At 44.3% G+C, this 12,169-nt stretch overlaps 1 protein-coding gene across 1 annotated transcript; it reads right to left on the bottom strand.

Annotated features, from left to right (window-relative positions):
- Nucleotides 1-6,249: 6,249 nt before the first annotated feature.
- On the bottom strand, nucleotides 6,250-8,210 carry LOC124144099 (post-GPI attachment to proteins factor 4-like). Its single transcript, XM_046513355.2, has one exon. It carries the CDS (start codon nucleotides 7,619-7,621, stop codon nucleotides 6,317-6,319), a length of 1,305 nt encoding a protein of 434 aa, XP_046369311.2. The 5' UTR covers nucleotides 7,622-8,210; the 3' UTR covers nucleotides 6,250-6,316.
- Between the last annotated feature and the right edge of the window lie 3,959 nt (nucleotides 8,211-12,169).

The raw sequence follows: 12,169 nt of genomic DNA, 5'->3' as shown, positions 1-12,169 counted from the left end.
CGCTAATTTCAAAACATGTAGGGCACCACCGGCGTATTCCATCACACTCGTTGAGAATTTATGCACTTTTCTCTTCAAATCGTCGAGTCTTGTCTGCATACATGTCCTCCTATTTCTTCTTAGTCGCTGACCAGCAGTGTACCCGTTCCAGGTGATTCTCGTCCACTGTCGGGGGGCACGAGTGGCCCAGTCGTCTAAGGCGCCGCGATTCGCTGTGCAGATAAGACTATGCAGCAATTTAAAGAAAATTGGAGGAATGAGGTTTCACAACAGGAAGGAAAGAGAGGAATCGGCGGAAATAAGCTAAGAACATGCAACAGTTTCAAGGAAGGTTACGAAACGGAGTATTATGTTCGAACCCCTATGCCGAGGAGATACAGGTCGGCTTTAGCCAAGTTCAGGAGTGGGGTGGCGCCCCTCAAAGTAGAGACTGGACGCTACACAAACACGCCCCTAGATGAAAGAATATGTCCATTTTTGTGCTGATGGTATAGAAGACGAAGAGCACGTATTACTAAGATGTCCTAACTATGAAACCGAAAGAGAAGAACTTTTAAGAAAATGTTGCGATGTTGAAGACGATTTTAAGAATTTCGATGATCCGAGAAAAGCCAGTTTTATCCTGTCTTCCCAAGATGTGATATATTTAAGTGCCAAAACCTGCTTTAACATTTTATCTAAAAGATATGATTGCCTTTATTCTTAATTCATGGTTTTACTTTAATATGCGTTGTAGTTTATGTACCTTTTATTTATATTTTAATATGCTCTTTTTATGAAAAGTCTCTCGTAACCCTGTATAGGGTGGCTCGTTACATTTGATACTTGTATACTTTTACATATGATATGTATTTGAGATATAAATGTTTGTATTTTAAAAGTATGTATAAATCATTGTAATGAGGTGAGACTATAATAAACTGTCTGTCTGTCTGTCTGTCTGTCTGTCTGTAAGGCACCACCGGCGTATTCCATCACACTCGTTGAGTTTTTATGCAGTTTTCTCTTCAAATCGTCGAGTCTTGTCTGCATACATGTCCTCCCATTTCTTCTTAGTCGCTGACCAGCAGTGTACCCGTTCCAGGTGATTCTCGTCCACTGTCGGGGGGCACGAGTGGCCCAGCCGTCTAAGGCGCCGCGATTCGCTGTGCAGAGTTGCGTCCCTTGGGCACGCCAGAAACCTACATGTATGGCTGTGGGTTCGAATCTCGGTTCGCCCGGATTATGGTTCTAGGTTTGTCAGCACCATACCCGTGCTCGTGGGTTTCACCGAAGTGGTAAACGTCTGAGACCTGCATCACTTCGGGCTTTCCTCCAACAATAAGCTGACACGCCGCGATATAACTGGAATACTGTTAAAAGCGGCGTTAAACCCAAAATCACTCACTCACTCGTCCACTGTCTGTTCAGCCGCAGAAATGTTATTATTTCAAAAACTTTGGGATGGGTCGTATCAAAAGTATACAACAGCAGAGGATATATTTTCCAGGTTATATGTTCCTCATAATACAGAACTTGGTTGATGAATGTCATCGTATCCTAATTACGTACATTGATGCTCATGATGTCAATCACTGGATCGTCTGGACCAGCATACCAACAACTAACAAGTCGCCTTCATTGCGAAAACACCACCGGCACGACTTTCAGGCAATCCCACAACGCGCTGTTGTGCGACAGATAGTCCTGCACCATGACCGTGGAATATATTTATTTGATGAAAAAAAATAATCTAGAAACTCATACAAAAGCGAGTCTAGCCATCTCTAGCTAGGTCTATTTGCAAGCATCATACCCGTGCTTATGCTTCGCCCAAATGGTAAACACTCGACGACCTGCATCACTGGAGGCTTTCTAGCCTTGCCCCAAGGCTATACTGAAAGATAAGTCAATGGATGTGTAGTAATTCTATCCTCCTAATAGGCAAGTTTAGATATGAGGACTCCAGTCTCTTCTGGGGACAACTTGTTCTTATCATTTACATAATCTAGAAATTATGATTTATACTAATAACTATTGCCTTAGAGACTTACGCAAGTCTAGGTGCTTTCCTTTCATGTCAAGCTGACGCTCATCGAAGTAACTGGACCACTGTGCAAAAAACTTCGTCACTATCCCTCGAGTGAATAAACGATCGTATAGAATCGCTAAACATGTAAAGGCAATCGACAGGAATGTGCACCTTTTATACCCAGCTAACTGAAATTATAAAGCCCATGTACGTCGATTTGTGTGTCTGTGTGTGTGTGTGTGTGTGTGTGTGTGTGCGTGTGCGTGCCTGCGTGCGTGCGTGCGTGCGTGCGTGCGTGTGTGTGTGTGTGTGTGTGTGTGTGTGTGTGTGTGTGTGTGTGACCAGTGAATCATATCTCACACAATAGCAAAGTAACCCAAACTCAATCTGTTTGTTAAAACGAACGCACAACGAGAACTCTTTGAATGTCGTCCATTCTCAACAACAATTTCAGTCTTCCCCAGTCGTTGTCATTCGGTATGACAGACAGACAGACAAATCTATTCGGTACTTCAGGCCACCGGCCCATAATACAATGGAAATATACTGTATATATATATTTGCATGCTGAGTAGATTTAATAAAGATTTACCGTTCAACACTTTGTTTCCGTTCGAATGTTCATGACTTGGAAGAGAAATTTACCTAAGCTTTTTATAATTTGTTCGTTTTCAGCTGACATAAGTCTTATAAAATTCTCAAAGGAGGGAGGGGTAACGAGACGCTTGGGAAAAGAGTTTCTTCTTGCTCTAGAATACTGGTCACAAATCATAAGAACATGGAATTCATCTTCTACATGGTTATGTCCCTTCGAAAAACAGAAAGTGCAGACACGTTCATTATATGGGATGTTGTTGTGACGCCCCAGTTCAACAGCAAGTCTGAAATTATTACACCGGAACATGGCTATAAGTCTACGTTGGTAAGAAGACATATCACAAGTAATATATGATTCTACATTTAGTAATGACTTGAACTGTGAGTAGTAATTGCATTTCGTTGATGATGTCAGGGAAAAGTGCCAATATTGAGTGAGGCAGTCGTAAAATCTTCGTTTAAAATCTGTCATGAAATGTTGAATATTACCAATGTCTTGGCTTAGCCAAACAAAACCAAATCCAAACTGGAATAAAATCATTCTAAATGTGAGGCCCATGTAATTTTACCATTATCATCAAGAGATTTTAGTATATAATAAGCTTGGATGGGTAGCCTGTGTTGTTCCATCTGAATTAGTCTGCACCAATACTTGACTGCTCTTGACATGTAGTTATACTGTAGGGGGATCCTAGCACAGTCTCCCAGAACCATGTTGTTATTGGTGAACTTATTTACTTTCAAAAAGGATTTGCAGAATCTGTTTTGGACACTCTCAATAATGTTACAGTAGCTGGTTCCACAGATCTCTGATCCACAACATAGGATTGGTGAAATCATAGCATCAAAAATATTAAAAAGATGTATGTAGCTGTAACATATCTAGTGTCGGTGTGAATAAATAGCAAATAAATCCGGATCTGAGTGTTGCAAATTGTAAGTCTAGTTCCCTTTATAGCTGAATACTTTATATTAATCTGTATCAGATAAATTAAACACGAACGAGACATACAATTCAAAATTTAAATGCCTCAAATTTCCGATAACGTGGATTCTTTGATACCGTTTTAGTTTATCAAATTTCCTTAATATGTTTTGTTGCAGAATATTTATATACATAATGTTGCAGAATATTATTTTAAATAACCAGAATGTCTTTAAACATCTCGTTCGAGGGAGGGGGGTTCTCGGAATGCCGGCTCCTACTGTTTACGATATCAAAGCCGTGGAGTGTCCTCATCTGTAAAACAATCCCGCTTACTGGACTATAGCGTTAGCTGCCAGCACTCCGAGAACCAGCCTCCAGGCCATATGTAGTTAGTTTGCTGATGTACAGCAAGTAGACAGATATGACGTTTATAAACGTGGGACACGACACGAGTCATTGCACTATGGGGTCACAACACCCCCGAGGCGTATGTTTATGTTTATACCGTATATTCAATCATGCGAAGGTCATCTGACGGGGCTTTGCCGACGTCTATTCTGATTCCTTGTATCTGTAGTTGTAGCAAAAGATGCTTCGTTTAGGAGACAGTTATGTACTATGCAGTTCCTTTGTCACATTGAAGAACTTGGTTCGAATCCATAAGGCAGAGCCTATGTTAATGTTTCTAAGGACTTGCTGAATTCGACGTAATTTTATTGTTACTGAAACAGCACACACCCTAACCCCACCACCACCATAACCATCCACCTCCCACCATAACCACCCATCTCCCACCGTAACCACCCATCTCCCACCATAACCACAAATCTCCCACCGTAACCACCAATCTCCCACCGTAACCACTCATCTCCCACCGTAACCACCCATCTCCCACCGTAACCACCCATCTCCCACCGTAATCACCCATCTCCCACCGTAACCACCCATCTCCCACCGTAACCACTCATCTCCCACCATAACCACCAATCTCCCTACATAACCACCCATCTCCCACCGTAACCACCCATCTCCCACCGTAATCACCCATCTCCCACCGTAACCACCCATCTCCCACCGTAACCACCAATCTCCCACCATAACCACCCATCTCCCTACATAACCACCCATCTCCCAGCGTAACCAACCATCTCCCACCGTAACCACTCATCTCCCACCGTAACCACCCATCTCCCACCGTAACCACCCATCTCCCACCGTAACCACCCATCTCCCACCATAACCACCAATCTCCCTACATAACCATCCATCTCCCTGCGTAACCACTCATCTCCCACCGTAACCACCCATCTCCCACCATAACCACCCATCTCCCACCGTAACCATTCATCTCCCACCGTAACCACCCATCTCCCACCGTAATCACCCATCTCCCACCGTAACCACCCATCTCCCACCGTAACCACCCATCTCCCACCGTAACCACCCATCTCCCAGCGTAACCATCCATCTTCCACCGTAACCACTCATCTCCCACCGTAACCACTCATCTCCCAGCGTAACCACCCATCTCCCACCGTAATCACCCATCTCCCAACGTAACCACTCATCTCCCACCGTAACCACTCATCTCCCACCATAACCACCAATCTCCCTACATAACCACCCATCTCCCACCGTAACCACCCATCTCCCACCGTAATCACCCATCTCCCACCGTAACCACCCATCTCCCACCGTAACCACTCATCTCCCACCATAACCACCAATCTCCCTACATAACCACCCATCTCCCACCGTAACCACCCATCTCCCACCGTAATCACCCATCTCCCACCGTAACCACCCATCTCCCACCGTAACCACTCATCTCCCACCATAACCACCAATCTCCCTACATAACCATCCATCTCCCACCGTAACCACCCATCTCCCACCGTAATCACCCATCTCCCACCGTAATCACCCATCTCCCACCGTAACCACCCATCTCCCACCGTAACCACCAATCTCCCACCGTAATCACCCATCTCCCACCGTAACCACTCATCTCCCAGCGTAACCACCAATCTCCCACCGTAATCACCCATCTCCCACCGTAATCACCAATCTCCCACCGTAACCACTCATCTCCCAGGGTAACCACCCATCTCCCACCGTAATCACCCATCTCCCACCGTAACCACCCATCTCCCACCGTAACCACTCATCTCCCACCGTAACCACTCATCTCCCAGGGTAACCACCCATCTCCCACCGTAATCACCCATCTCCCACCGTAACCACTCATCTCCCACCGTAACCACCCATCTCCCACCGTAATCACCCATCTCCCACCGTAACCACCCATCTCCCAGGGTAACCACCAATCTCCCACCGTAATCACCCATCTCCCACCGTATTCACCCATCTCCCACCGTAACCACTCATCTCCCAGGGTAACCACCCATCTCCCACCGTAATCACCCATCTCCCACCATAACCACTCATCTCCCACCGTAACCACTCATCTCCCACCGTAACCACCCATCTCCCACCGTAACCACTCATCTCCCACCGTAACCACCCACCTCCCACCGTAACCACCCACCTCCCACCGTAACCACCCATCTTCCACCGTAACCACCCATCTCCCACCGTAACCACCCATCTCCCACCGTAACTACCCATCTCCCACTGTAACCACCCACCTCCCACCGTAAACACCCATCTCCCACCGTAACCACCCCCAGGCTGCCTCCCCATAAACTAATCCAGAAGCAAGCAGGATACGATAGAGTAACGATTCATGCAAAGAATAAAATGAAACATGTCCTATGAAATTATATAAATTTGAAAGTAGACACAAAATGTTCAGCATCTTTATCGCCGGATCCTAACGATGAATGCATTCCGATATGGTGAAATAAATTAGGTTCCAGCTGATAAGCTGGTATATTAGTTTGCCGAACGAAGTCATAAATGGCAAGATCCGTATTCCGAGGTGATGGCAACGTCGTCAAATATGTGGTCAAGGGTTCAACCACTGCGCTGGGATACAACGTGGCTGGCGTACAACATCCAGGCGCTAGTCGGAACTGGTACAAATATTTGGACAGTCTTCGAAGCTCAAGAACGTTTTGACGACCAACCAGCTTTGTCGTCAACATAAAAAGGATCATTCCTAATAAGAAGTATTGAAACAATGGTTGCCTCCGTCTGTTCGTGTTCCACAGCAGAAATCTGCACAAGACACTTATCCCTCCTCCCACACAACCGAAACTGACCAGCTCTAAAGCCCTCGGTAACTCGAATGCAAACCCTTGCCATTTCTCGGGGTAATAAAGTTTCAGATAGCAGAACTTCTTTTTCACACGTGTACTTTTTGCTTTATCGACTAAATGGTAATCTAGTGAATGTTTCAGAACGCTTGACAAATCTGCGTGGGGAACGGCATCGTCTTCAACCATCAATATGAACTCGGGATGAAACGATTCAGCCACCTTTAAACAATAGGAATAGTCAAACGTTTCCTTTTCATGAGTGTTTTTATGATGTCTTTGATTGTAGGTTAGGTTTCCATGTGGAAGCTGCATGTCCTTCACCTTGAAACTCGAGGATCCATACCTTTCAATAAACGGCAGGTACATTTCCAGAAAATGTGCCTCTTCGTGCATGTCAGGTTTAGAATCAACATTGCAGAGAAACACAAAGGTTCTGTTTATAAAGTTGCTGCTTCTTGCAAAACTGTCAATTCCAGCTGAAGTTTGGAGAACATACCCCAGACTTTCGTTTCCTTTCTTCACCCCCGAGCGTCTTACTGTGACTATAGCCACTGCCAGATACATGTCGGTGGCGCTTCCAATAGAATGGTAGTAACGTAGGCTTTCGTTGCCATTTTTATTCTTGAAGTAAATGTTGGCATGTTTAACTCTCTCGTCATTTAACATCTTGGCTCTCTGCTGAAAGTCAGTCGTTCCTGAAGTTATGCCGAAGTATGCAGAGAATGGAAGTGTATGACACACAATTGGTAACAAAATAAAAAACTGTATTAAAAATACAAAACCAACAACGCCAGCATGGCGGACAAACGACCTACGTATCTTTGACATCGTGACTTGCGTCCTGTGAAGAATATCCACTCCCATACAAGCTGCTCCAACTTGACATCTCACTCATGAACGCTATTATTTTTTCCAAGCAAACATCATGGGACGTGTCAGCCACATTTAGGATAGGATGAGACTTGGGTAGAACGTCTGAAGATAGACAACAGCTAAAAACCGGTTCGTTTCGTTCGTCACATTGCCATAAATGTTAACATCATAACAACGAACACCGTCCATATGCCCAGACCTTACCTTGATGGTGCCTGTGAAATGACTCACTACTCGTATCAGGTTTAATTCACAGCTGTCGCCACCCTCTCTATCAGCTATTATAGCTGGACAGAATGAAAACTAGACGTGCAGGCGATTGCTATTCCAATGAATGTGTTCACACCTTGTTTTCAATTGTGTCATAATCCTGGTGTCGGAGGAAGTATTCCCTCTATTAAAGCATATGTCAAGCTGTGAGTAAAACAGGGCGGTGCTCTTTCTCCGTGGGTTTCTGTACTTTCAACAGGGTGGCTGAGCGTTCGTGCGATGTTTACTCCACTGGTCCACCTGAGAGATTGGTGTGGATGACACGACATCCGTCTTCCCCCAGCCTCTATCGCCGCGCTCGCCTGGGACATTAAGCATAGGGACGCCGATATTTTACAGCAGTTCCGCGTCGTCGCAGATGGCACGATCTGTCGCCTAGACTAACATTTAGTCTCTGAAATCTTATATTACACAATATCCTTCTTGAATCTAAAAATTTAAAAAAAAAACCTATGGTGATTTTGGAATAGAGCTAGCTAGAGCCGGCTAGACTTATATAAATATATTCCACGGTCATGGTGCAGGACTATCTGTCGCCCAACAGCGCGTTGTGGGATTGCCTGAAAGTCGGGCCAGTGGTGTTTTCGCAATGAAGGCGACTTGTTAGTTTTTGGTATGCTGGTCCAGACAATCCGGTGATTGACATCATGAGCATCAAGTACGCAATTAGGATACGATGACATTCATCAACCAAGTTCTGTATTATGAGGAACATATACTCACACGCAAAAGAAACGCAAGTCGATTATGCAGTATACATGTTATTTATTTTCAACAGTAAAGACAAGAAATACTAATAGGGCAAGATTGACAAAAAATTGACTGAAGACAGTGTAATGGATAAAAAGGCAGATCACATAATTGTTGTTTTTTCAAAGGTTAAGGGCTTACACAGTTTCGGGTCAATACCCAAAATGTCAGTCAATACCTGGTGTGACCACCATTAGCATTGATCGCTGCCACACATCTCCTGTACATTGAGTGGATCAGACGATTTGTGAAGACCCTAGGGATCCTCCTGCACACATCCAGAGCAGATGTGCATAGTTCATCGGCAGTTGTAGGGACTGGGCGCACATTGTGCAAACGCCTTTGAACCTCATCCCACAAGTGTTCGATGGGGTTCAGATCAGGGCTGAGGGCTGGCCACAGTAGAACACGGATGTTGTGTTGTTGCAGAAAGGCCATGGTAGCTCTGGCAACGTGGGGACGAGCGTTGTCCTCCTGGAAAATGTGTTGCTGATGTTGTGCAAAAAATGGAACAGCATGGGGCCTGATCACTTGGTCGATATACCGCTGAGCAGTGACGCCGTGTCCCCGACTTTGACCAACATTCAGAAAGCACATGGGTCCAAGTCTCGCATTAAGTCCAATCCCTGCCCATATCATGACGCTAGGTCCACCCCATGGATCCCTTTCCACAAAGTTTCTGTCAGCAAAACGATCACCTCGACGCCGCCAAATTCTGACTCTTCCGTCTGCATGGGAGACACAAAAGCAACTTTCATAAGAGAAGATGACACGCCTCCACTCACGATGACGCCAATTGTGATGACCCTGTGCCCACTGAAGTCGTGCTTGTCGATGTCGTGGTTAGAGAACAGGACGACGTGCTGGTCGGCGACATTTGAGGTTGTTGGAACGGAGACGTCAGATCAGTGTCCCGGCTAATGTGTCGATTATGTGTTCCTTTGGTCTGTCGAGCACTTTCACTTGCAGTAAGGAACGGATGTCGCTGGTGTTGACGGGTAGTCTGCCGATCTTGTCGAGGTGTGGTGACCCTAGGACGACCGCTCCGAGGAAGGTCATCTGTTGTCTGTGTAGCATTGTATCGATGCAGGAGACGGTAAATTGTGGTTTTGTTAACGTTGAAATGACGGGCAACATCTTGGACAGACTCTCCAGCTTCCAAACGTCCGATAGCCGCTGTTTCTCTGAATTTGAGTTAGGCGAAACAGACAGTGGACGAGTGAGTGAGTGAGTTGGGTTTAACGCCGCTATTAACAGTATTACAGTAATATCACGGCGTGTCAGCTTATTGTGGGAGGAGAGCCCGAAGTGATGCAGGTCTCAGACGTTTACCACTTCGGTGAAACCCACGAGCACGGGTATGGTGCTGACAAACCTAGAAACATAATCTGGGCGAACCGAGATTCGAACCCACAGCCATAGGTTTCTGGCGTGCCCAAGGGACACAACTCTGCAAAGCAAATTCTCAACGAGTGTGATGGAATACGCCGGTGGTGCCCTACATGTTTTGAAATTATCGTCATGTATGTTTGATAAGTGTGTGGATACTGATTTTAAATGATACATTATAATTATAAAATGATAATTCCTAAAATGTGTTATGTGGAAACTTTTATGTTTTTGTATATAATGTAATATTTCGTCATTGTAACATATCATGTATGGATTGAATATTACATCGGGAATGAACATCGGGAATGAACGACCCAACCCAAGCGCAATACTTAACTTGTGAAACACATGCACCTCTCATTGACAACACTGGACAGAAGGAGAGACAATGGCCCTTGACATAGGATTTATGGGTGTAATAACCGACACTGCCCAGGGGATAATCGATTAAGGCTATAAATGTCATAACATTAAGTAATGAATTTCTGAGTTGGACTATAACACAATTGACTGTAATTAAACGCTTTAAACTCATATAGACCAATATTCCTAACTTTAAACTTATGCAAAGTAATGGAATCAATGGCTAAAAATAGATTACAACATATTACCTAACCCAAAATAACATCATAAACCCAGATCAAAGCGGTTTCGCTCCTGGCCGCTCAACCCTAGATAACCTCGCCCGACTAGAGCAAGATATTAGGACAGGACAACTAAATAGACAATATACCACAGGCATCTTCTTAGATTTCTCTATAGCTTTCGACATGGTATGGCACGACGGGCTAATACAAAAACTTTAAAAAATAGGACTCAAAGGTCAGATAATAAACTACATCCAGGACTTCCTAAACAATCGTAAAATAACCGTGGGTATAGACCAAAAACTATCGGACCAATGTCCCCTAGAAAATGGCACTCCCAAGGGCAGTATCCTCAGCCCCACCCTCTTCAATATAATGATAAACGATCTATTCGAGGGTCTATCCCCTAAACTAAACACTAAATCAAAATTCACGGATGATGGAGCCCTCTGGATCCGCACTAAAAGCATTAAAATGGCCCAAAATTTACTCCAAAAATCTCTAAATAAAATACAACAATGGGCTGACAAATGGGGCTTCTTCCTTAACTCAGAAAAAAACAACAGGAATAGTATTCAAACATAAAAACATGAAACCCGCCTCCCCAATCCTCCAGCTAAACAACCAACCAATCAAATTTAAAAAACAAACCAAATTCTTAGGACTTATTTTCGATGAACATCTCTCCTGGGATGCTCACATCTAAAACCTAACAACTAAATGCAGTAAAGTCCTAAACACGCTAAGATGCCTAACTGGCTCTAACTGGGGAGCCTCCAAAGATACCCTCCTCTCTCTCTACATATCACTAATTAGATCAAAACTAGACTACAGCTGCGCCATATACAACACCCTAAACAACTCTCTATCTAAAAAACTTGAGTCAATACAATATCAGGCTCTCAAACTAATTACACGCACCCAACATGGCACCTCCTACACCTCACTTCAGGCCTTAACAGGAGAAATGCCACTAAGTCTACGCAGTGAACAGCTAAGCTTAAATTTCTGGGCCGCGTCCCAATCAAACCGTCTCATCCAAAACTTAATAAACCAAAACATCAGCCCCCAAAACCAAGCTCCAGCTCGTAAACACCCCTTACTTACCCCAATATCCCAAAGAATAACAAACTACCTAAATGAACACCAAATTAAAAATCTCAAACAAAACTGCAAACAATCAAATATCTTCACCCCTAAACTTAAAATACCCAAAATAGACACAACACTAGCTAGCCAAATGAATAAACAAACCGACCCAAACAAAGCTAAAATCACCACACTAGCATGCATACACGAAAATTGGCCAAATTGGTGTCACATTTACACGGACGGATCTTCAGATCCGACCTCCAAACACACAGGTTTCGGAGTCCATACCACACAACCAACTAAAACCACACAATCCTTCCGACTCCCAAACAACCAATCAATATTCACGGCAAAACTAATGGGGATTGCCTCAGCCCTCCATAATCAAGAATCCAAAAACCACATAAAAAATCCTAATACTTACCGACTCCCTAAGTGGACTACAAGC

The sequence above is a fragment of the Haliotis rufescens genome, unplaced genomic scaffold (genome assembly GCF_023055435.1).
Source record: "Haliotis rufescens isolate VD_foot unplaced genomic scaffold, xgHalRufe1.0.p SCAF_82, whole genome shotgun sequence".
Lineage (NCBI taxonomy): Eukaryota > Metazoa > Mollusca > Gastropoda > Lepetellida > Haliotidae > Haliotis > Haliotis rufescens.
This window is presented reverse-complemented; position numbering and strand designations above follow the sequence as displayed.